This window comes from Patella vulgata, chromosome 5 (genome assembly GCF_932274485.2).
Source record: "Patella vulgata chromosome 5, xgPatVulg1.2, whole genome shotgun sequence".
NCBI lineage: Eukaryota > Metazoa > Mollusca > Gastropoda > Patellidae > Patella > Patella vulgata.
Window position 1 is genome coordinate 62,598,920 of NC_065883.2, and position 27,814 is coordinate 62,626,733.

Here is a 27,814-nt window from a genome sequence, read left to right on the forward strand (position 1 = left end):
CAATCTTTTAAAATTTATTTACTATAAAAAAACATTATATATAAAAATTGGTAACGAATTTGATATTATAAAGAGAAATCTAAATGAGACGCCATTGGATTAAAATTTTCATCTAAATTAATTGTAGCCCCCAAGGAAATTAATATCACAATAACCATGGTTCTGTTTTAGACACTTAATTTATCCCGAGGAATACTATACTAATCAGTATATGAATAATGTAGACAAAAACCCACATCCCGATCATCTTTATGTTTGTATGAAACTTGCGTGGCGGCTATGGTATGTAAAAAAAAATAGACCATTAATATTAGTCTGGGTCATTCCAGTCTGTAGTTCTTTGACCGCATTAAATAACAGTAAATTTGGATGCATTGTCAAAGGTTATAAGGAGATCTTCGAACGCTAAGTTGTTGTAGTCTTTTTCAAATCATAAAACGAAACTAAAACTAGTCGTCATTCAAACCGCGAAGTTCATATTAAAATGAATAAATGCACAACATTAAAATGCATCTTCTTAAAACCGTTTTATAAATACATACATAAAAAATATATATAACAAAACTATTTACAATTCGGACAGGTTTAATACCCTAAAAATGAAAATATAGTATCTATTTAACCCTTAAGACAAATTGCATCCAGTATTTGCTAGCACTCAAGGTAAAATATGCAATTCAAAATGGCATGGCATCAACCCTTATGACAAACGGCTTAACTCAATTTTTTCTCAAATTGATTTCAGTTTTTGCTAGCACTCAATGTAATGGCATATATATTTTCCTTTTGGCATATGATATTAATACACTCTAAACAATATATTGAAGCCGTCAACACATATTTGACTATTGCTTAAAGTGTCAATCATATTCTATCTCGACTCCTGGAAAGTCCAATAGTGGTGTCAAAATGACGTAGCGTCCCTAAGACAGCGGCGGGAAGGGTGTGACCTGTTTGTGTTTGTGCACTTTCGGTTCACTAACGAGGCCGCAGCCGCAGAAGGATACAAGACATATGACACAATCATATAACATATCCCCGTCTGTTTAACAGTTGATCCAAACTCTACATACGACACTGGTAAAAATTTCGATATAATCTTAATAGAAAATTGGGGATTTTTCCCTAAACAAAGGGGGTCGATGGAACTTTATATAAAATTTGCTTCATAATTATTTTCTCTTCCCCCGATCAATCGTTTAACCCAGTGTTTCTCAACCCTTTTTTGCCATGCGGCACACCTTGGAACACATGAAAAAATAGCGGCACACCTGGCTAAATATATATGAAAAATATCTAAATTTTGCAAAATAAAAACATGGTAAGTCAGACGGAATACAACCGTAGACAGTGACTAGTCATAGCCATAGAATGACCTAAATTAAATATAGAAAAACACAGCTATATGAACTTATCAGTAGACACCAGTGAATACTCAATTGGGATCAATTTTTGCACATTTTCTTAGTGCGGCGTTCAAAATTTTGCGGCACACTTAGGAAGATCTCGAGGCAAACCATACTTCTCGCAGTGTTTCGTTTGATTAGAGCTAATCCCAGAGAGGGATTTCTCGGGCCATTGCTTCAGGAATATGGCGGCACACTGGTTGAGAATCACTGGTCTAACCCGATATGTGTGCTGTTCAGTAGAATTTATGGTATGATATATCCCACAAATGATCATACTGTAAGAAAATAACATTTTTTGATAGATACGTCTATCCAATATACAACAACCGTTAAAACGGGAGGTTTCTTCTATCTCTCTTTAGAAGAAACAATGAAATAATTTGTCTTTAATAGCGTAGTAAGAGAAGAACATAGCAATTACTTTTCCTGCCGGTTTCTAATTAATCAGCTGTTTCACACAATCATGTTGAGTAGTTATTTGTATCTTAAAGTTAATCTCGACCTCTAAAACATAAAACATTGTTTTATAGCCCCGTGATGAGAATCGTGTTAATCCTTTGGCAAATTATGTTTTACATCGCGATATCACAACATATTCACACAATTGAATAGATTTTGTCTTGTCCAGTATACCAGTAATTTAAGTAAAACAGTTTGGTTCATTTTTGGCGAAGTTTAAGAAACTATTGACAACGCCGGTTATATTAAGTACATTATATTAAAGTCGCATTACATAAACCAAACGGTATTAAAAATACACACAACCTTTGTACTCCTTTGAAAGAGAACTACGTTTACACAGCGCACACTAGCTGAAAAGATTCCCTCTCCTGCTGATTTACCTCAATAGGTTCTGAATACTACGAACTATTAGGGACCTTTCGCATCGGTACGAATATCGTACGTCGGATTGCGAAACCGCGTGTTAGACGATACGAACACGAAAACGTAAAGGAACATATGTTCGTTTTGGTGTTCGTTTTCGTACCGATGCGAAAGGTCCCTATTATACTCGAGTACTGGTCAACAAACACTGGACATCAAACTATAATCCAATCAAAGGAGGCTGTTTTGTAAATGAGTTGAAACGGATCCACACACAGAGTCTGTAGTGATCAAATAACACAAATTCATATCACAGCCATGTTTACTGGTAAGTTTTGGGATTTTAAGTATATGATTAGTTATAAGTGTGTACACTCCACACCATAAGCAGTATTACCGACAGCAATATCAGGGAGTTTAGAAGCACTGATTGTTACAACTTTGTCATGTGAACCTCTTTTTTGTGTTAAGCCACTTTTGATTAATTTATCTTTTATACCATTTTCCACCAGACTCTGCAGCTGTGTCAGTTCACCCTGAAATATTAAAAAGTGTATTAGGGAGGTGCTATTCAACTAGGCGAACTACCAAAACTGTCAATGAGTTTATTTCTTTGCTGCATAACAGAATCGTGTCATTCGATCTTAAACATATAGAGCATCAAGTGGATGTACCTAAACCTAATAATGTAACAAAGTGATCTATAACTTTTATCAAATTGAACTTATTGACCTCCAGCCATGCTTCTTGATAATATATATAATATTGACCTTTTAACTCTGTATGCACTGTTCTTAAGTCGCGATTGTCTGTGTTGTAATTAAACATGTAATTAATTCAATATGTACTTTACAAGCTACATATGATCTGTGCACTGGCCAGTAAGCATGTCGTGACGAAATAAAAGAGACCATTGCATGTATGACCATGTGTCTTATCTATCGTCCGAGGGTATATATTGAGGAGAGAGAGAAATGGGGTTTAATGTCCACTCGACACAAATTAGGTCATTTCGGGACCAACATATGGTTTTTAATTTTATTTCAATAATTCGCTAGTGCGTAGGGGTCTTTAGCAGTGGGAGGAAACCGGAGGACCCGGAGAAAACCCACGAGGTGTATATATTGAGGAGTTTACTGACAGTTAGGCAGTCGACTAAAGGGGACCACAGACGGGCGGAAAAGAGAGGCTTGGACGAGTTCGGCCGCTGCCTTGGCAGAAGGGCCGAATGGTGGATTTAATATAGTTGTATGTGTTGGATGTAGTTTAGTTCCAGTTTTGTCTAGTTTCTGTAGTATTGATGTAGTAATGTTATATTCTGTTTCCGTTGTAAATAAATCCTATATTTAATAAACTGATCTCCTCTGTTATCACTAAGATAGTGTTACACTAATAACATAAGCATCCATCAGAAATGGGGAAAATTAGCTCATGGGGCTTGGTTATGGTTAGCATCGAATGAAAAGTATTATAAAATTTAAATATTCTAAGTAGGTCGGTGGGGGAAGGGTGTGGTCCTCTGACGCCACAGCAGGATAAATAGAATTCTTTGTGTTTACCTCCACCCGTTTGAAATGCCTCTGATTGACAACCTTGTTGGCCTTTTTCATAAGAACATCAGTGATGTATTTGATGACCAATGAAAGATAGGCGAGTCCGAACAGAACCCATACATAACCTATAATAGTGTAGGCGTCTTTACCAGCGCTGTTCCTGTGTGTGGCTGAAATAATATATAACATAGATAAATGGTGATGATGATTTTATTTATGTTCGATATATATGTTACAGAACTTGTGATGTACTTAAAGATTCTCGTTGAAGATAACAGATAAGATTTTGCTCTATTGCTAGCCTGTAAGAGTTAGCTACTTGTCAATTTGGAATCGGGGCACGTCTAGTAAAAATCTAGGTCTTCGAATTTTCAAATTGTACATTAATATTGACATTTCGTAATACGAGAAACTGATACTGTGGTACGATGGCCATATTCCATGAGCTCACTTGTTAGCCTGTGTTTTCGTGACAAAGTGATGAAATGCTTTACTGTATCTGAAATTATCGTACAATGTTAGCTGCTCTAAAAGCCGGAGTACAGTGCTCTCTGAAACTGGAACTGTCATACAAGAGTTGTCCTGATTCCCACTTGTCAGGGGCAACGCCCGTGGGGCGAACCCGTTCGGGTTGTAAGAAAACAAATGGTTCATCCATATATTCACAAGAGTGCATGTAAAAGAACCCATTACAGTTGTAAATTAAAGTAGCGTATATATAGACGGAAACATCGTTGCCCCGAAAAATAACCCTACCGTCGATGGCGGACATGATCATAAAAGAATATCCATATGTAGGTATCGGAATCTGCACACAGAAAACTATATACGTTAAGAATTGATCTATGACCTTAACGTGCACCATACTGAAAGTGTAATGATTAATTATGCGATTCTAATCCATTAAATATCCCTAAAGACTAATTAAACATTTTCAATTTCTTTACCTAGGAAAATGAAAGCCGAATACACACTCTAAAAGTATACATAGTGTTTTCGATTAAAATCGTCGAAATGGGGATAGACTTATCAAGATCATCAAATTTGAGTCAATAGTTATGGACATGCGGTCATTTGGAGGTGTTAGCGGCCATTTTTTTTACATAATAGGCCTACATCATTTTTAATGATCTTAATGTGTTCTTTTCCCCAAAAAACCTAAGAAAAGACACCAACATCAAATTTGAGTTGGTAGTTACTTAGTTATGATCATTTTAAGACGTTTCGGTAGCCATCTTTGACGCCATCTTGAAAAAACACTTTTCCGGGGGTCCTTCTTTGGTATACTTTTAGTATGTTATAAAGTACACTTAATCCTACCAAAATCAGTTGAGAAACCCTTTGTAGCAATTGTTTGGTGGTTGAGGGGGTATTTTCCATATATTGACCTGACTATACCTATTTATGAGCTTAATATCGCTTACCAATGATGTAATCACCGAATCCTATGGTACTCAGTGTAATAAAACAAAAGTAGAGAGTCTCCAGAAAATTCCATTCTTCTACAAGCGTAAATATAAACCCTGGTGCTACGAACATTAAACACACACCAAATAACACAATTAACACCATGTTCACTGTTTTATTTATACCCGGTTTCGATTTTGAACACAATTTCAGTTTATTTATTTTGGCAAAAAGTGCAGCAAGTTTTTCTCCCAGAGCATTAAGCAGAATTAAAGTAACTGGTATGCCAATTAGTGCATAGGCCACTGTTGCAGCTTTCCCGGCTAATGTATATGGAGCCATATTTCCATAACCTGCAATGGAATGTTTAACAATCTGATTAAAACACAGATCCGATTTCGTTTCGTTTTTTACTACACTAGGATCCGGAAGCGTTGTTATATAACCTGCGTTCTGGGTGATGTGAGGTATTCGCCAATGTTTTTGGCGTGAGGTGCACGGAACTGTGGGTAAGCCACTAGAAACACCAACGCTGATTGATTAATCAAATGTCTGACGTCATAGGGCCAAAAATCGCTCGTGTGACCTCTGACGCGACCTTTCACTACATCCGGCCAGATCTTCATGTAGTACAGGCCATCGAAAATGTAAAAAACGAAACGAAATATTTATCGGTATTTTAAATAAATGAGATATATTCTGATAACAACATCCATATAATTAATGACTAGATATCCATTTGACGCCAGATAACCATACTAGGGGTTGTCCTGGGATGGAAATTCGGGGTATAAGTTATAAGTGCAGCATGAACCCAAGAGTAACATAAAGGTCGGTGGTGTTGCACTACCCCTTCCGATTTTTGAGGTATGCTACTCCCGTTCAGGCTATACCCATACAACACCGTGCCAACCTCTACTGTTTTGTATATCAGTTTTTGTTGAGATTTTGGTCTAGATTCGATAAAAAAGAGTTTGCATAATTTGTTTCAGGTTGGGGTTAATAGTCGTACAGATTAGTAAGGACATTTGAATGACCATGCCTAATCAGAACTGCCATCTAAATTATACGACATCTTTTGGAGACTGCATTTGATGAAGACAGTCCAACCTACAACTAATCAAATTTGCTAACATCTATACATTACCGGACCCCACTCCCTGTTCAGCACAGGTAACGTAAGTAGTGGACAGATTCTAGTATCTAGTTAAATCTCACCTATTGTGGTTACAACAGAGACGGCAAAAGCAAAAGCACCACTGAACTGCCATCTATCAATTTGATTATGAGTGGTGTTTTGAAGAGCAAATTCTACAAGAACACTGTCTTCAGTAGCTTTAGACAATACACCACGAAGTGCCTCGACTGATACACATGAATGATTTGCTGAAAATAAAAGAAAATATACAAAATTAGAGGTTCACCTAGACGGTTTATAAAATAACAAAAAGGACCCAATATAGTTTCCTGTACCAGAACTGATTTCATAGTCCTCAGGTCCAGTATCGCTGTACAGTTTGCGTGTTAAGAAAAGACGTTATGGATTGACCGGAAGGTGACGTCATAACATTGGACGGAATGTTATGGGCATTAATGCCCGTCAAGTAAATAAATGGTGTCACCTTCTGAAAGCTAGTCAGAGTCCTCAATAAACGCCTAATAGAACCACTGTCGCCCGCCAGGTCACCATCTGGAGACTGATAGAGCCCTTAAATATGGACTTGTTTCTAAGTTTTAGCAAACACCACTTAAAAGTATTTGCTCTTAATATCATTTCCATTCTCTTACCCGCAATGGGCCTCAGTGTCATATTAGAGAGAAGTTAGATAATAACTGTGACATAACAAATCGTCATATAAATCTTCAAGATCTATGCATCAAAACTCTCATTCAGTATAGTGGAGAAGTCAATCATGTTCATAAGACGGGCCGACGATAAGGAGCAATGAAGATGCCATGACTTTTCAGTAGCATTTTCGATTTCAAACATTTCCTGCATAAATTGACAACGGCTCGATTGGCGATGCAACTGCAGTATATGGTGACGACAATTTATACATACTCTCGGAAAATATAGAAATATGTTGATTAATACCGATAACGTTAAAGGTATCTTTAAATAATTTCGTGGAGGAAATGATCAAGTCGAATAAAACTGAGGGATAAAAAAAGCCCGTTGTAAGAACTCGAGAAAAAAAACAACTGCGTGAAATCCAGTCATTAGAATAAACTGAATTCAGCCAGCAGTTAATTTATGGTTAATTACAATATATCGGTAAAAAATTAATAAACGATTACGTCGCTAAAACTATTTATCATGTATAATAATTATTTGTCTAATGCCTGTATAAATGGAACAGCACTCATTATATTATAAAATATGTCTAGTATATTTGGCAGGAAAAATCTCATTAGAAATTGGTAAATATGGTTTAACGGAAAACACGAACGTGTGATTGAGTGTTTTATATTAAGAAATAAACGAGGTTTCTCGAACAATCTTTTAAAAGACAAGCCGCCCAATGCTTATACTGTTAAGATAAAAAAAAATAATAATAACATTCTGAATGGTTTTATACTTAACGGAGAAAACTAAATTATAATGTGGAGCAATACATTATGGAAGGTTATCGCTGTCAATATTAAATGCTCTGCGACAATGTAAAATGTAATGAGAGAAATGTAAAATGTAGACTCGTCAAAAAAAGCATTTTCCCTCAAAACATTTGTCATTTAACACTTAACATTTGACGTTTTACATTTAACTCTTGCCTAAGAGGTATTTTGACTTTATCACTACCGGTATTACTTTACATATAATTAATGGAAAAGACATTGTAGCAGAGAATTTAATATTGGCAGCGATGCCCTTCCATAATACATTCAGCTAGGAGACTAATCTTGGTAACGAAATGTTGGTTTAATTATAGCAATAACTACCTATGATTACCACTGGAGCTGTCACAGAGGCGAGCTTGATCCGCAGTGGTTGACAGTGTGTAACTAATAACTTATTTTATTTATTGCTGACTTATACGATTTGAACCAATACTGTTCATTAGAAATACCATACTTGCAGATAACAATAAGTATAGAGAACCGATTTATGCTCAAATGAGCATATATCGTTAAAGAAATAAATGGATTGAGAATTTATAAAAGTTCTTTTAAAGGCATGATTTGAAAATCGGCGGAATCTGACCCAGACTACTACAGGAAATATATATATTTGAATAAAATGCATGAACCATTTTTATTACATTCTTTACAAAACATGCTAATGATAAATCAATTATACCCCATAAACATCACAGAGAACAGATCACACATTGTATCTGAGATCTGAAGTTGTATTATAGTGTAAATAGAAATTCATACTTCAGTTAGTAATATACAGTTGGTATATTATATTATCAGTGTGTGAACCACCTGTTACTCTGGTTTAATTACAGAAACTGAATTAGTTGGTGCAACATAATATAAATCGATTTGATTAAATAGAAATGAAATGAAATGAAATGGGGTTTAACGTCCTACTGTTTTGCTCCGAACTGCGCTAATGAGGGAAATTTTGCCCGGACAGCGGCACTACGGCCTACTCTTATATCGAATTCCAACTGCCAAAGAATCTTTTACGTGCACGCCAATGTGTACACGGGACCTCGGTTTTTCGTTCCATCCGAACGACTAGACAGCTTTCCTTGTCAGCCCCTCCGTCCTGCATCACTGACAAGGGAGAACCACGCCGGAAAATCTGGATGAACTTTCTCGGCCAATGCAGGGATCGAACACCCGACGTCCAGGCTAGCGAGTCAGCGTCTTACCCACTTAGCCACGTGATCCCCTGAATAAATAGTAAACTCTACTAAATGAAATGAAATGGTATTTAACCTTCTACTTTTCTGCTCTGTCCGCGCTAATGAAGACGGGCTTATGCTATGAGGTAAATTTGTAACAGCGGCAAAACAATCTGCTCTTATTTCGAATTCCAACTGCCAATGTTTTTTCACACAATAAAAAAAGACAAGACGCCGTTCCTTGCCAGGCCCTCCATCCTGCACCACTGACATGGAGAAACCACACCGGAAAATCCTACGGAACCTTCTCGGCCAACACCGAGATCAACCCCGGAACCTCAAGCTTGGCGAGTCATTGTCCTACTTACTTAGTCACCACAGCTCCCTAATCTCTAATAATAGGTGTCGTATCCTTCTAAACTTTCGTTTTCATCATACAATCCCTTCGTAATAGGAGGTTCTGGGGTTGATCCCGGTGTCGTCCGAGATAGTTCCACAGAATTTTCAACCGTGGTCCCCCGCCCCTTGTCATTCATATGGCTGGAATTCGATAATCGTAGGCCCTAGCGTCAGTATCGACAGAATTTCCCTCATAGCACACTTTATGGCGTACACTCGTCTTCAATTAGCCCAGTCGGTACAGAAAAGGACGACGTTATACCCCATTTCATTTCATTTATAAATTTTATCACCATGTTTAAATTATGGATTTGCATAGTATAATCCTTCAAGTTTCATTTTGGGCTATCGTCATTTCTGAGAGGATTAACAGTTAAAGAATTGTCTGAAGCTTTGGTCTATCACAGGGACTATCAGTATCACGATGTATTTATATCAAATACTCCATGAAATCTTAGTTTATTACAATGGCTAAACATACATTTACTTCATTTTCTGCATCACAGACAATGGTAAATCAGGCTGGAAAATCCCCAGGAACTTTCTCTGACAACACCGGGATCGAACCCAGAACTTCTGGGACTTGTCCAGAAATTTAAGGAGCAGCAGTCCAAGGTGGAGACATCGTCACGTTTGGCGTTAGGTCGGAGGTGGGAGGAGGCGGGGATTACCCGCGAATTTGATAAAATCAGAAACTTTGAGACAATATTTATGCTCATTTAGGTTCATACATGTATAGGATTACAGTTGAGGGAGCCAAAAACGGCGACAATACTTCAACGTTATTTCTATGAATGTATAGAGAATGAATATGCCCTGCGCCACCAGCCTCCTCCTCTAGCCACGCGCCTGAACTTCCTGGTTAGAGAGCAAGCTCCATTCTCACCAAGCCAATTCTAGTTTTGAAATGATAAAACAAAAATCAATATTTATACTCACACAAAAATGTTTTAAGGAAGGAGTCTAGGGATCTTTGTCTTTCTGTTTCAGCTTCACCCTCTAACATTCTAAACATCACCGACCCCAAACTTAGATAAATCACCAGAACAATAATTAATAATAATAATTTTCTACCGTCCATTCCATCCATATTGATCACAATTTGGTTACACTATCACAAAATTATCACAACACATCCGCGTTCTGAAACAGGATCTATATCCAGTCAAGCACAGAAACGCGCCCAACAGTTGCGACATGGAAAAACATTATTCTTTTTAAATATCGTCCATATGATTTATCTGTAAACATCAAACTCCCAGCTGTGAACTTACACATGCAAATAACTTCAGGGTGTTTTTAAAGCTTACCACATTACAGTTATTTATCGGTGCATTCGAGTATAAAATTGGGAAACATATTGCTAATTGCTATTTCAGATGTATATTCAGCTTCAACAGAAATTAGTCAAGCTAAAATAAATAAGGAGAACAATTAAACTTATTAAATGCTATACTGACATTTGTTGTAAAAGTTTATAACATACTTATCACTTCAAGCGTAAGAGAAATGGGCGGATTACATTGGCAATAATGGCATACCCGTCCGAATTTTGTAACAGATTGTTCAATTTGCTGTTCAGTTCATCTTCATCTGTTCTGATTGCCACCTTTCTTTAAAATACTTCCCTAACTAACTAACATTGTGCATATTCAATTTTTATATGTATATAATTGACACAATTTTATGGAAACCAATAATTATTATTGTATTATTAAATGATTGCGCCACACGTGTCCTTAAATGTAAGCTAATAGGTTTTTATTTTATGAACATTTATGCAGGAAAGAACTGTACTAAGTAATTCATACACAATTATACCTAATCCGTAATAACCATGGTTTTGTTTGCCTGTTGATAGAAAGTATGGTATGTCATGCACTCTATACAATATTCGAGTAACTATAAAGTTTATATCTCTATCTGCATACGTAAATCGACATGATAACCGAACTGTAAGAATGATAAAACTGTAGCTTATTTAAACATGCATTATGCAAGAGCTAAATCTGCATATTGCAGGTCTTTCTTTAGGCCTGAAATGTTATATAAACTATTAATTAGACATTAATTAACGTATCCAAATATAATCAACTCTCAATGTCAGCGCTATCCTGCGATAATTGTTGGATTATGATCCGATTTGCTGCATACCTTTCCTTCTCGAATTAACGATTAAATGGATAATCGAGACTATGATTTTTGTCGTACCGACTTTAGTAATGATGACCGAGGCTATGCGGAACTTTCGATCGCTTATTTCTCGGTTCATAGTGGATCAATTTGACTGAAATCTTCAGCAAATTGCCTTTACATTATTTAGTTTTTAACTATTATAGTGAGAACTGCCAACCGTTATCTAATCTCCCATAATGTATCTTTAATAAGCGTTTTCCGTCAATAGATGGTTGGTATCTAATTTTTTTTTCAAACAAACCTACAACTAGTAAAGAAAATAAACATTTCAACAAACTATTATCGACTCTTGTAGAATGTTTAGTGATTTGCCATGAATTGATTCTCATCACGCGAGGATTATCCAATTCTAAATCGTAACACTTCCTCTTCCAAGATGTCCGAATATACAATCAAATGTCCTAACTATTGAAATATATTCATACATATAATTACCTTCACACTTCGTTATTATATCAACCATCAAGGGTATAGAACTAATGTTATTCAGTTCCATATGTGACCAGTTAGCTCAGGTGTGGTCTGTCTTGACATTTCTAATAACACTGGAAAGAAGAAAGGGACTAATTTGAATATAAATGTATGTATTAATGTATAATTCAACCAAGCGAATGCAGTAAACAAATACAAACACGTAACATTTTGTATCCACTTGTGTTATATCAGTATACAACATTATATAGATCAAGGATACGGGCGTGTGGGCGTGGCGTTATGTAAATCCGAGCATGCACAATATAATTTGTGTTTACCAATTACAGTGCTGTACTTCAAGAATGGGGAAACATAATGTTTAAAATGTTGTGTAATGTAACGTTAAGTTATCAATTATGAGATTCTGTCATTTATAACTTAAGAAAAACTTAACTTCATCATTATGTTTATAGTACTATGATATAGACATCGTTTAACACGTTATGTATTTATTACCACGATATAAACGCCACGTTTATTATACTATGATATAAACATCGTGTAACGTTATGTTAATAATACTACGATATAAACACCATGTTTATTGTACTACGATATAAACATTGTGTAACGTTATGTTAATAATAGTACGATATAAACATCATGTAAACTTTAATATGTTTTCATATTATACAAACATCATGGCAAACATAATATGTTTGTAATACTATGATATAAACATCGTGGCAACTTATGTTTGTAATACTATGATATAAACATCATGTAAACGTATGTCTGTAATACTATGATATAAACATCATGTCAACATATGTTTGTAATACTATGATATAAACATCATGTAACGTTATATGCGGTACATTCATAAAGTAATGAACTTATATTTACAGTACAGCGATATGAAAATTCAGCAACGCTGTGTTTAAATTGATCAATACAAGCATACGTTAATGTTATGTTTACAATACGATGGGACAAACAACTTGTAACTTTATGATTACACAAACATTATGTAACTTTATGATTACACTTACATTTACCGTATGTTTACGATATTTTATGTGACGTTTCACACTATTGTAATACAGGTAATGTTATGTTTACAATACCGGTATACAAAAGTATATAACCTTATCGTGTTTATGCTGAATGCATCTGTGATACGAATAATATGTAACATATTGTTAACATAAAATGATACATAATATACCACCGCTTGTAATACATACATTTTATGTAAGTCTAACGTCAAAAAAAAGTATTATAATATCCTTCATGTTACAAGTAGAAAATACAAAAATACATCATTTAGCACAAAGATACATTGAAACTATACTATAATACGTGCGCTATATTTTAAAAAAGAAATAAATAGCATTCTCGTGTACTATATCAAACTTACCCGCAAACTAAAACATGTATCCATACAAACTAAACACTCACTGAAACCAAACGATAATATAGTAATGATATAGCACTTTTAGGGCACATGACCGGTCAATACTTCAACTGCAATCATTTAATCTATTTTAGACCTTCAGGAAGTATTGGCATACTAAATAAGACTAAGAGAGCCCAGTATGTGTGTGCCTAATTGTAACCAGGTATGTTAAATGAGGATGCGTTGAGTAGCCACTGGTGTGAAAAATGCAAAACATCAACCGTTCCCAGATTTCTCTTCTATGACGAATATACCGGTGCGGAGAGATTCTATGCATAACCCAAACAAAAATCTTAATGAAATCCAGTGATTTACGTCTGGAGTTGCTTACAAAAGTATCTTAAAGTTCACCGGCATTTATGATGGGTAGGATGGACTTCATATACAAGTCCGTAGACGTTAATGTAGATAATATTGTCTTATTAATTAGTAAACACATTCAAAACATCAAAGCGCACGGTCCTCCTCGTTGATATTACCTATTACAATTATTGTAATTGAAAGATGATACATTTTCTAGTTTTATTGTCTATTAACAATATAAAGCCTAAAGGGTTGTTTTATGTTTGTTTCTTTCTGTTTATTCCCAGGTCGTTGCCAGGGCAAACTTTCCATAATTGCATGGCGTGTGGCTGTCTTCCTTACCCCGGTTTGTGGAGAAAATTAAGACGTTAAACTGAATATACCTTTTTTTTATTTACTTTTCCGTGAATGGATCATGGTAAAAGCCTCCTGGTTTCGATATTTGTGTTCAAGATTGATGTTCTTGCGGACACAAAAAAACCTGAGAAAGGTAGCAGAAATGAAATGAAATGGGGTTTAACTTCCTACTGTTCTGCTCCTGTGCTGGGCTAATGAAGACGGGCATACGCCATACAGTGTGCTATGAGGGAAATTTTGCCCGGGCAGCGGCACTATCGCCTACTCTTATATCGAATTCCAACTGCGAAGGGATCTTTTACGTGCATTCCAATGTATACACGAGACCTCGGTTTTTCGTATCATCCGAAGGACTAGACAGCTGTCCTTGTCAGGCCCTCTGTCCTGCATCACTGACAAGGGGGAACCACGCCAGAAAATCTGGATGAACTTTAATCTGAATGAACTTTCTCGGCCAATGCAGGGATCGAACACCCGACCTCCAGGCTAGCGAGCCAGCGTCTTACCCACTTAGCCACGTGATCCCCCCAGAGAAAGGTAGCAAAGTATAACATCGATTTCTATCCAGTCAATACCTATCGCACCTTTCTCCAATATAATCTATCTGAAACCGGATGTCTATTAGTCATAAAGCAACAATTGACACCAGTACATCAAACCGATAAATGTCCCAAAATAAACACGATCAGTAACTAAAGTAATGATTAGTAGAACTGTTGAAAATATTAGTATTGTCTAGCACACTAACGGGATGCTTTCAGTATGGAGTTGTTTTGTTCTTTTTATTTATACTATTTGTAAAAAGTAAATGTTAAACCTTTGCTTGTTTATCTTGATACCCTGGGGATATATTTCTAACCCAATTCTGTGTTTAATTATTTGACTTACTAATTCATATCATTAATAAATAATATACCGCAATACTATTCTACATAATACAACAGAATACCAGTATATACCCAGTTTACATAACACAGTAACTAGAATGGCTTGGTTAGTGTAGCGCTGGCTCACTAACCAGGAGGTAACGGGTTCGATTCTGGTTACTTATATATATCAATAATAAATATTATAGAATAATATATAATATTTTCTACATAATACCACAGAATACCAGTATACCGGTATATATATTATCACACAGTCATAAGAATACCAATATTTTGCACCGACTTTGCTAATGAAGACGTGCGTGCATGCACCATGCAGTGTGCGATGAGAGAAATTTATCCTGGACAGTGTCGCTATGGCCTACTCTTAAATCGAATTCCAACTGTCAAGGATTTTGGGGGGTGGGGGTTGTACGTGCAGGCCAATGAGTACACGGGACCTCGGTTTTTTGTCCAATCGGAACGACTAGACAGTTGCCCGTGTCCGACCCTCCATTCTGCACCGGCACTTTCTCGGCCAACACCGGGAGCGAAACCGAGACCTCCTGCAGTAAGGTTTCACCAAATTCAGAAATTAAAACTTATTTTTTGTTAGCCAACATCAATAAAAAAAAATTCGCTTCATACATGTAAAATGCTAACCATGCTCCATTGTTTATTGAAATAACACACATTGGCTTTTGTACGACCAATTATATCTCAATGATTTACATCCAAATCGAAGCGTGTATATCCGTCGTTATTCATTAGAGATGCATTATGTAAGGTTTAGATAAAGAGCTGGTCGTTCTTGTTATAATAGTTCAAATATAGGTAATGAAAAATAAAATGAATATATCAGTCAAATTACTACTTTATTCTGTGCGGAGTTAGGCGTCTTTTGGGTTTTTGACAAAATGTAGCGTATATTGTTTATTATCGTAGCAACAGTACTTAAATGGTCGCGGTGTTCTAATCTGAGCCATCCGATGACCAAAAGAGTTGATTATGGGTTTGTCTTGTTAATAAATGTTTAAATGTTTATATAACATTTACATCTGGAGAGAAGCATACAGGCAGATTTAGTTACATAATGCATCTTTAAATGATAATTCTTTTTAAGTATATGATTGATAGTGACACCGTTAGACTTTATAAGCGTATCGAGCTCCGAGTACAATCACTGATCGATTACAATTAAGATAATCGATACATTTCGAGGAATACAACCGATTTTAGCTATTTTTATATCTTATTCTAAAACGATTTAAATGGCTGGAATAAGATTAAACCTTCTAGGAGTTTGAACACCCAAAATCAATGTTTAACGCCATGTAGAAACCGGTTTTGGAATAAAAGTTTACTTTCATACTAGTCGCAAATTTTGCCTTTTTGCATCATTGCATTGTCATCCATGCACATAATACATCTCGTAAACGACGCGTGTCCCTTGGGGTTGAGTTCTATATAATCTTTCTCTATCATCGACACATCATTTATTATGTAGAAACTACAAAAACAACCATTTTCTACAAATTTCAAGGTCCATGGAATGTAGAAGTGTTTAAATTTTCCTCTACAACGTGAAACTTAGAGTTCGCTTTCCATGTACGCGTTTCCACGCGCGTTTTCGCCGGCTATATAAGTCGGTCTAATCCTTATGTGAGTTTTCCGTAGCGTTTTTTCTCGCTTGAAGTATTCACATTGTTATTGTAAATTCTGCTGGCAAATGGCAGATTTTAGACATGGTGTTATTATAAAAAGGCAGTGCCAGGCTCCATGCTGGTAAAGAGAAATCCTCATTTATTTATGTGGGATTCTCCATCCTTTTCAGCGATTTTTTAGTATGAACGCGGACGCAAACCGCGACCTCTGCGATTTTCCGAACGAAAAACCGGTCGTATTAAAAGCGACGATCGACGATATGCACAGAAATTCCCTCTTTTGTCTTGTCACTTGCGACATGACGAAGACGTCTAGAGCCACCTGCTACAGATATGTCACCATGTATTAAGCTGAAAATCGTTCGCGCGATCTGTGCAATCTGTGCGGTTTTCCACGCGAGCAAAAGTTCGGCCGTGTTCCCGTTCGCCGTTAGTATGAACGACTTCATTTAAAGTTAAGCAAACAAATGCGGTCGCCGCGTTCGTCGAGGTTGTGGTTGCGATCGCGATCACGCTTAGTATAAATGGACTTTAACGCCCGTGGCGGAAAGAGCTGCTTCATTTAAACAAACTTGAATGTTATCCGTTTGTGTGAAATCTATCAAGTGGTTTAAAATTAAACGGGGATAATCGGGGTTTAAAGTCCATTCAACACAGAAATGAAATGAAATGGGGTTTGACGTCCTACTGTTCTGCTCCGACTGGGCTAATGAAGACGGACAGTGGCGCTACGGCCCAGTCTTATATCGAATTTCAGCTGCCAAGGGACCTTTTACGTACCGTACATGCCAATGTGTACACGGGACCTCGGTTTTTGTCCCATCCGAATGTCTAGAGAGCTGTTCTTGTCAGACCCTCCGTCCTGCACCACTGACAAGAGGAAACCATGCTGGAGAATCTCGATTAACTTTCTCGGCCAATACCGGGAGAGAATCAACCCGCGACCTCCAGACTAGCGAGCCCACCGTGATGCAGATTGACTTGCTTTGGGACTAACATACAGTATAGTACATTTTTAGTCTCAAGTTACCGTAGGACGCGGAGAAAAGTGACAAGGTTAGTCTCCTTGCCTGGGATATAAACCACGACACATGCCCCAATGACAAGCATCTAAACGTGGGAAATTTCTAAATTTGCCATTTCAGCTTTAAAATTGGAGGAAAATTCATTCCCTATATTCTGCATTTTTATTGCGTTTGATTCTGTTTATTACATCTTTTATTCTGTATATTATGTATGTTTAATTCAAGAACTTTACGCCTCTGATTTGTCGTTGTTTGATATTAGATAACGTCACAGACAATACTCTCAAATTAAAAATTAAAAAACATGTCATCCAAAAAATCCACCCTTTGTTCTGTTAAAACAAAAAATCAATATAAAACAATAAAAAACAACTCATGTAAACAATCTGTTCATCATTTAATGTTATCAACTTAAACATGCATTATGCATTACAAGTCTTTCTTTAGGCCTGAAATGTTATCTAATTATTATAGCGAGAACTGCAATCTCTTTATCTTATCTCCCATAATGTATCTTTAATAAGGTTGTTTTTATTTGGCAATGTGTGTGTATGTGTATGGGTGGGTGGGGCGGACGTGGGAGTTATAGGCGGTGGAGGGTGGAGGGTGGGGGTGGCAAAAAAAAAAATGGGATTAGGGATATGCGTGGGATCGAAACCAAACACTCCAATAACAATTGATGACAGATTTTTTTAACTACAGCCCACCAATAGATCATCTGATCACCAAGCTGGAATTCGATGAAGAATATCCTTCTCCTAATAGCACACTTCATGGTGCATGTCCTTATCCCAGAAAAGTGCGACCTTCAACCCCTTATTATTTCATGAGCAGTTCAATTTAAATGGCAGTCGTTTGCATCTGGTTAGCCTAGTCTAAACGTTTATCTCTTTTATTGTTTGTAGATCAGCCTTTTTTTAAAGTGCGGGATATTTTGTGATTTGTTCATCAAGTCTCCCATGGCAAATGGCGCTCGAGATCATAGAGAACCCGACATCGGGAATTGATTTTAAAGTATTCACTGTATCTTAAATATTGGATGCCTGGAGCTCATATTTCCACTGTAAGATAACAAATCAAGACCACATTATTCATTCGTTTTTTTGTTTTTATTTTGTTTTGTTTTGTTTTGTTTTTTGGGTTTTTTTTATGAATGTCAAATATTATAGATAATGTTAGCCTTTAAGCCTTTAATGGAGTTTACTTTATATAGCTTTGTATGAACAACGCATTGTGTGGGTGAACGCAAAAAACAATCAAGGCGATAGAGGATTATCTCGTCGGTTAGAGGTTACACTTAAGTACGCATGGGCACATGTCATTTTGCAAGGTAGAAAACTTAACTGTAGGCGCATTTTGAAATAGATTCGTTTAGACAGCAAAGATAAGCCAGGTTTTAAAACAAAAATAAGCGTATTGTATGGACCAGAAACCTGGCGTGACTTCATCAAAACCATCTAGAAATCAAAGTCCGTCAAATGATGCGCAATTGTCCAAGAAACAAGTGTGCCAAATTTCATGTCTGTCGTACTTGAAATGGTTGAGTATTAGGCTTTTTTTTTTCGAAGAGCGTAGCCCGAAGAAGAACATCAATAAGATGAGTTTGGGGACCACTTCCTGACCAAAAACGCCTTCTCAAAATCAGGTCAGAGTCCTGGTGATGTTCATCGTGGCGCAAATATACACCTCAATTTTAGCGAAAATATCACCCTTACCTTGCACCTGCATTTGACATGCACACCCCCTTTCAGGCCATAAAATTGAAATTGGAAAGTTAAATTGAAAAAGAAAAATACGGAAATACGCGTGCAACCTTTGACGTTACTCAAGAAGACAGCCCTTAGTCGTCAGGCTGCCATTCAGTGACACCCACTCATTTTTGTCCTGTGTGCGCTCCATGGGTGTTTTTCAAGGAATCCAGTATTTTTCTAGTAAGATTGGGTGTCGCTACTTTCCATACCGAAAATGACATACTTTTATTGGAAATAACTCCCCGATAAATACTGTTATGGGAAAGTATTTTTAAGGTCTATATTGCCTCCGTGTTCGCGTTCTGGTAGTCTCGGTCATCCAGAACCTCCTAGTCTTCATACTTTTCTAGATTATAGAGACTAGTGTTCTGGTAATATCAAGCAGATATAAACAAACAACCCAACCTCTAGTCTTTGAGAAATCATCCCGGGTAGGCGTTGTATAGTATGCAGCTTAATCTTATAACTTATTATAAATTGGATGGTGTATTATAATTAATGTTAGTATAATATAGTCATAAAATATAAACACATGCTAAATAGAATATAATTGTCGGGATCATTTTATCATCATATTGATATTACGTATTTTATTCAACAATCTCCATACGCGATAGCACAAAAATAAATGTGCTATTTCAAAGAACTCAACGTTTGGGAGTTTTATAAGTTGCGAATCTTCCACCCGAATCTGAAGTAAGCTATTAATAAGAGGACTCTACCCAAATCCCATATAACAATATGAATCCAATTTAAAGGACCATCTCTAGTAGTTCCTTTAAGAGCGGTCTCTGATCAGAAGTTGTCCTCTGGTCGTTACTATTCATCCCTATTAAGCTGCAATATGAAAATACCGCACTACCCCACTCTGTTCTAAGGCTGTTTTGGAATATTTACCATCAATTTATTTTTATTTTTTTAAAGGAATCATTTCCCGACACATCCGACACAAATTTATAATAATTCAACACTATTTTCAAGTAGAATTTTGCGATTAAAAAAAGCAAGAGGTCTGAGCATCGTAATGGCGGGTCAGTTCAAACGCATTTTGGTTATGTTTTTAATCGCAAAATTTTACTGGAAAATAGTTTTGAATTATTAAAACTTTGTGTAATATGTGGCAAGAAATGACCCTTATGGCCACCAAAGAAGAATCACGGTGAAAAATGGAAGGCAAAGATTCCAAAATAGCCTTAGTTAGAACAGAGATGAGGGTAATAGGGATTGAATAGGAACGGTCAGAGGATAGGTCCGACCAGAGACCGTTCTAATTATATCTCTAGTTACAGTCTGGTCATTCTTTATTTTGTATCTCAAATGACAAACTCTGAACATTTGAGATCTTAAGATTATTTAAAGGGACCGCCTTCCATGATAAACGACAAATAAGGCCACGCACAAAGGTACTGCTACCAAAATAGATAATGGTCTAAAGTTATAGATTTCCATGATATTAACTACCCTACAATTTTTGTTTCAATCTTCGAAAAGTTTTGTTTGAAACAGCACTCTTTAAAAACGGGATTGGCATAGCCGAAAAAAAATAATGGCGGAATTATTATATATTGTGTATAGGTCGGCATGTAAAATCAATAGAAACCAAAGTAAACTTAACTAAAAATTTATCGATTTGAACTAAAATGTAAATTTCAATAAATGTACTTTTGATTGCATTTGGTCTTTCAAACTCTATGTTATTCATTCTACATGCTTTGACTGACGTTTACGTAAACAAAATTAATTAATATTTATTAGTATTTCGTCATGCTGTCTTTTTAATTACAGAGATATCACGAGCAATGAGTTAATAATATTTTTCTATCATTGAAATAACGGAATAGTTGAAACCAATCCACACGTAAAATCACGGTAACAGTACAGATAAAAATCACGGTAATGTGTACGTGGGATCATGTTTTTGTTGACTATATGTTTTAAATGATGTGCACACTCCCTGTACCTTATCAGCTTTTGCTCCGGCCGATTTCTATCTAACGAGAATTTGATGAATCATCAATATCGTGACTACGCTCTAAATTAGAAACGCAACACCATAAAGCATCTAGAATGCATTAAGAAATAAGAGACTCGTCCGATTCCAAATTAATTCTAGTTTAATGAGGAGGCTTTACGACTGCCAATATCACATAACGTTATGGATTGAAATGGAAGGCGATTAAACGCTGCAATAATAACACATAACTAATTAAATTTCTATCTCATTGTCACTGATAACAGGTATAATATTAAAACAATTCCTGCTACAGTATGATAACTAATATTTATATTTATATGATTTCAGTTTCCTTCCTTTAACGTGCATTGTTGGAGCTTTTGACGTTAAACTTTCTTTCATATACTGAACGACAAATTATACGAAATTCCCCTATTTAAATACATATACTTATATTTTTTGTGGATATTGTGTGTGTAAGGGATCATCAATCAATTTCAGATTTTGATAGAGAAATAGTAAGCATACCCAGAATTATGCAAAGTGTAAACATTTAAGCATTTATAATGTCAAAACGTTTAATTAAAACATAATGACAATATTTTTAATTATAACATTATGTAAGAATATTTAATTATAACATTATACCGAAACTTTTAATTATATCATAAAGTAAAAATATTTAATTATAACAATATGTCAAAATATTTAATTATAACAGTATGTCAAGATAGGTTGTCAGGCAACGAAACATACGCTCATGGCAGCTAAATCGTCCGGAGGTCGACAAGGGTTCTCGCATATTTATTCTTTTGTAGGTAACTGGGGCCATTTACATACAATTTTATACAGATCAGATTATAATTTTTGTCGTTTGAGGTTTCACAAGGTTCTACAAACTGAAACAGGGTCCTTAATTCTGGAAGTAATTTACAGAAAATTTTGAAATTTGACAGGCTTTTTCGTTTTACTAATTTAAATAATGCATATAAAGTTCATACAGATCGGGTGATAACTTTTGTCCTTCGAACGTTCACAAGGTTCACAAAGTAAAACAAGGACCAGAACTCTAGAAATAATTGACGGAAATTGCTGAAATTCAATAGTCCTCCGTTTCACGAATTTAAATGATGCATATAAATTTCATACAGATCGGATGATAACTTTTGTCATTCGAACGCTCACAATGTTCACAAAGTAAAACAAGGGCCATAACTCTAGAAAAAATTGACGGAAATTGTTGAAATTGAATAGGCCTCCGTTTCACAAATTTAAATGATACATATAAATTTCAGACAGACCGGATGATAACTTTTGTCATTCAAACGTTCACAAGGTTCACAAAGTAAAACCAGGGCCATAACTCTAGAAATAATTGACGGAAATTGTTGAAATTCAATAGGCCTCCGTTTCACAAATTTAAATGATGCATATAAATTTCATACATATCGGATGATAACTTTTGTCATTCGAACGTTGACATGGTTCACATAGTAAAAAAAGGGTCATAACTCTAGAAATAATTGACGGAAATTGTTGAAATTCAATAGGCCTCCGTTTCACAAATTTAAATGCTGCAAATAAATTTCATACAGATCGGATGATTACTTTTGGTGTTAGAGCCATAACATCGATACATTTAATCATAACATTAATACATTTAAATTATAACATTGTTTCAAAACGTTTAATTATAACATTGTTTCAAAACGTTTAATTATAACATTGTTTCAAAACGTTTTATTATAACATTATGTCAAATTTTAAAATGTGAAAGTATTTAATTATAACATTATTTAAAATCATTTAACCAAAACTAACCTCATGTCAAAACATTTAAAGGTAACATTATGTCAAAGCATTATTAATCAAAAGAACATAATATAAGGCAGGTCCTGTATTTCCCGACTGTCGATTTCTATTCCAATATGTTGTGCGGTTGAATCCTTTCAACATTAAGAGTTTAACGTGATTAAAATATACTTACTGCCAGAATGGTTATCCCTGCATTGTAAACGCAATAAACATTTACGTGTTATCTGTACAAGACGGAAACTATTATTTATAACTTCCTCGCTGTACAATTCCTTAGTCATTTCCGATTAAGTCGATGATATCAAGATCTCACGAAAATATAAATCGAACAGATTGCTATTGAAATATCAAGATCGCACAGAAGTTGTTAACTATTCACACTTGCTGTCTCCTTGGGAATAACGGCATCTTGAAAATGGTCAATACAATACATAATTTTCAATACACTATTAAATAGTTTCTACTATTAGCCATTCTAAGTTGGCAAGTTTAGAAATGGTGACAGAAATAATCCCAAGGGTGTATGTACGCTTTGTGTATGATTACAATTCCGTGTCCTGAGGTTCCCGAGTTTCTATACACAGAAACACTTGATCTGTAGATCTGCTTAAGTTTATAACAGAGAGAGAAACTATTTAATGTACTGATAACCTCGTGGTGTAAATTATTAAGAACGACTCGTTATTGTTATTATAATAATCAATAGATCATTCATTAAATAGCATTTAATATCAAGTCACAGCAGTAGTTTGTTTACAAGTGTGAAGTCTGGGCGTTCGTCTAAATACATACAATAGCTTATATACTATAGAATACGTAAGTGAACGAATCATTAGTTAAATTTCAAAACGTGAAATTTTAATCCGTCCTTCGACAATTATAGGAGTGCCTAGTAAAAGTATACTATATAGATATATTTTACTTATAATGTCCAATGGGTACTTCTTTACGTGATGTATTCAATATGGTGAATGACCACTCCTCCAATGACTACGCAAATAAATAAGTGAAAATTGCTTAATTGTGCTTCATGAATAGACTTCTCACTATACAAGTATAACATTTATAGTATGTGTTAATCGCCTTCACAAGGCATAAATTCGTGCTTTTCATGCGGTTTGTCAAGATGTGTTACAAACTTTTCATAATTTGAAATCATCGCTTGATGTTATCTAGTTCCATAAAACGTCTTAAGTCTTAACGGTGCCATATTTAGCTTTAAATATTGCCGCTTCATAATGCCACAGGCACTTGAAGGGATTAAAATAAAACTTCTTACTATTGCTGGACTATATGGACACAGATCACTAAAGATTTCCCCATTGACTCCAATGTTAATTCTCGTATCTTAGACCGGCTCTAACTTTTTCCCAAATTTTCGTTGGGTAGAACGCTTTCTACCACAGATGGAGCAACATGTGGCAACCACTTGCCCAAAAGCACGTATGCGGTTCTTCATGAAAAACTTGAGATACACAAGCTGGAAGTAGAGACAAATAAACATGCAATTTCAGGCCCTACATTTCAACCTAACCAACCTCTCAACTCTTGTATCCTTCCGCATCAAAATTATGAATATTCACCAAAACCTGGCAGAAAATGTATTTTCAAACCCTTTTCCTCGATTCTACACCAAAAAGTCAACAAAAATCGCCATGCAAAAGGGGGAAAAAGGAAAAGGGAGAGGAAGACTAAAAATAGCTTTGGCCCTTGTTTCGTGATCTGTGTCCATATACTACAGTAATAACGTGTATCAGCCACCACCTTGTTTTGACTCGTTGACGACATTTCGTATGCTATTATCTGACAATACTGACTAGTTATAACACTTCCCGTCGTTTTTATTGCCAACGAGACTCTATTCGATCATTGTGTAGCTTCCGAGGTAATTAAATTGGTCATTTTACAGTGTTATTAATTACAAATTAAACCTGAAGCGATATCACTTGGCAATTAGAAACTTCACCGGACCGGAAGTAACACGCTACGCCCATGTGGGGGATATGGGTTGTTTTATGAAACAGGGGTATGTTATAGAGGATGACATCCTCGATATCCCCAGTGGTCTCATACCGTTCCACTCCACTAAACCCTGGGTTCATCCGTGGATGGGACACGTATTCAAATTATCTGCCTTTGATGTTTGTACTATTTTTATCGACCAATCGAAAAAATCGTTAAATACATAAGGACTGATATAAAAACATCTTTCACATCGAAAAGATGTTTTAGGGCATCTTTTTTTGTGTGCAGGTCACTTCTTTTATATTAAATTTCTTGCAAACTTTCTCATAATCGAACGAACAAGCCGCCATATTGTTGTGAACGTAAACAATGGGGCTAAAACGCCGGGCCGCAAGTACTCTTTTCTCCAGTTTATTGCGGCCCCTGGACCCTTGCCTATAAGGACCTAGGATGGAAGCCCCCCCCCCCCCCAATCAAGAATTGCTTCCGCCGGCCCTGGCTAAGACTGGTTTGTAAACTGTTTGATTGTTTCTTAGAACCAATCTACCATCAAGGACAGATGATTTGAATACGTGCATACTCCATGGATCAAACCAAAGTATAGTGGAGTAGAACGGGGATACCGAAGATGCGATGATGGTGGCTGTTGCGAGGGGCGAAAGTTCATTTGCGACAGTGATTCTAGAGTACAGTGCTGTGTTGTGATGAAGGGCGTTGCTGGTTTATGGAGGGGGTGGTTGTTTTGGTGGTGGACGATGCATTTTGGGTAACAAACGTTATTTTATGAAGGACGGGGGTTGTTTTATGAACGGCTGGGCACTTTGTTGTCGGATACTTTAGGTTGCATGATATTCAAATATGTTGACTTATAGACTACAACCCCAATTTCATTTGTTTATCCACAGATTTGGACAACGAAATCCTTGGTTCCAGTTTCTATCTAAAACCCACAGGAAAGAACTCTAAATCTTATCTACGACGAGGTAATTTTTTAAAATTTCCAGGGGACGACACCCCCCCCCCCCACCCCACATCGTTGCATGAAATACTCATACTGATCCACGCACAGGTTGACTGTCGCACACCCTAGTCGAAAAGGAAATCAGAGAAATACCAGCCACATTAAATCGATCACCAGCACCATTGACTGGTTCCCCGTCCCAGTGAATGAAAGTAACCCAGCAGCGATTGGAAATCACATCGGATATCACACATTACTTTTGTTTCTTGCATTTATGAGGGCGGCTGCTAAACCTGTCCAGCACACCTCTAGCGCTATCTGGATAAAATTAGAACATCATAGAATACAATTAAACGTTTGATACTGTCAACATAAACGAAATATTGCGTTCGCAACCCCATTCCATTAATATACGAGTATATATGCTTGCTTTAGAATTCACATAATGTATAACACAACGAAATTTCGTATTCCAATACAGACAATTCGATATTGGTCAATACGTTGATGTGATCTGAATGTCAGATGTCAATGCACTTTCACCACACAAAATAATAAAACGAAACGCGTGATTGATATGCTGTACGTTTCATTGATTGTGGTGTAGTGCATTGTCACTTGATTTCAATCAGATAGAGTTATCGTTACTACGTTAAGCTAACCTTAATTTTGGAGTTTAAAAATGGGAAAAAAGTAATATCAAATATCCTACCGTCATATCAGTACACATCTCAATCGCTCTATACGTATATGAAGTATATAATAAAAAACCTTAATAAATGACCACGTTCACCTAATTTCCAATCCAGATATTTCTTATTAATTACTCTTATTTCCAAAGCATATGTTTAACATACTTACAGAAAATAAAGGACTTGGCGATTCTTCTAGAAGTGGTTCATTCATTCATTATTCCTAAATGGTGTTCGTCTATTTTCTCACACACACCTTTATCAGATTACTTTTAAGGCTCAAGTACCCTACTTATATACCAACAACAAAAAATATTTAGGGTTCTGTAGAGACTAGTTGATAAAATATGCCTTTTTATCCCGATATACGGCCCCCGTGTCGTAAAAAATGGGACAATTGAATAACATTAATAAATAATATTTATACCATGTAAGTTACGAACTATTGTTATGACAATTGCTGTATTCAATTACCAGTTCAATAAACCAGTCAGCCATAGGGTTAAATGGAGAATATTGTAATACAGCCTCATAGGACGCCGCGTTCTATAAAGATTTATTGAAAAAATGGCAGTCATTCCTTCTCCAGAGATAAAAGAACAACGAAATGAAAGAATGTCGGCTTGGAAAAGAAGCTAATATTATAAAAGTGTAAATATACCAGGCGAATGAAAAATCAGTTATGGGCGATGTGTGAAGCACAAATATATATTATATTTTCATATAGCTAAGGTCCCATTAACAGAACAAGGTCCCATTTATGTGTGAAGTCGTGTTTTTATCTGTTGAATTTAGCGCTAGAGATAATAACACTGTTATACTGAAAACAAGCGGACAAAATAGCCCAGCATTAAAAGATTGCATTGACGAGCTATGACTGTAAGAATAATTATGTATCCCTACTACACGCCCACATAGCAGCTTTGTCTCGAAACATGTGTAGCCTCTACCACAGAAGTTCGCGGAACATCGACAAGGTTCGCCCTTTCGTGACCACAA

At 36.0% G+C, this 27,814-nt stretch overlaps 1 protein-coding gene across 3 annotated transcripts; it reads right to left on the reverse strand.

Moving 5' to 3' along the window:
• LOC126821604 (potassium channel subfamily K member 16) lies at window positions 1-27,103 on the reverse strand. Of its 3 annotated transcripts, none has more exons than XM_050550065.2 (7): window positions 26,985-27,103; window positions 12,022-12,131; window positions 10,330-10,802; window positions 6,413-6,580; window positions 5,212-5,547; window positions 3,794-3,957; window positions 1-2,770 (listed from the first exon to the last, which is right to left on the reverse strand). In XM_050550065.2, the coding sequence occupies exons 3-7, from the start codon at window positions 10,478-10,480 to the stop codon at window positions 2,594-2,596; spliced, it is 996 nt and encodes a 331-aa protein (XP_050406022.1). In that variant the 5' UTR covers window positions 10,481-10,802; window positions 12,022-12,131; window positions 26,985-27,103; the 3' UTR covers window positions 1-2,593. The 3 variants fall into 3 exon arrangements, with proteins under 3 accessions (XP_050406022.1, XP_050406021.1, XP_050406023.1); XM_050550064.2 differs by lacking the exon at window positions 26,985-27,103 and adding an exon at window positions 23,370-23,738; XM_050550066.2 differs by lacking the exons at window positions 12,022-12,131; window positions 26,985-27,103 and adding an exon at window positions 10,932-11,045.
• Window positions 27,104-27,814: the final 711 nt, after the last annotated feature.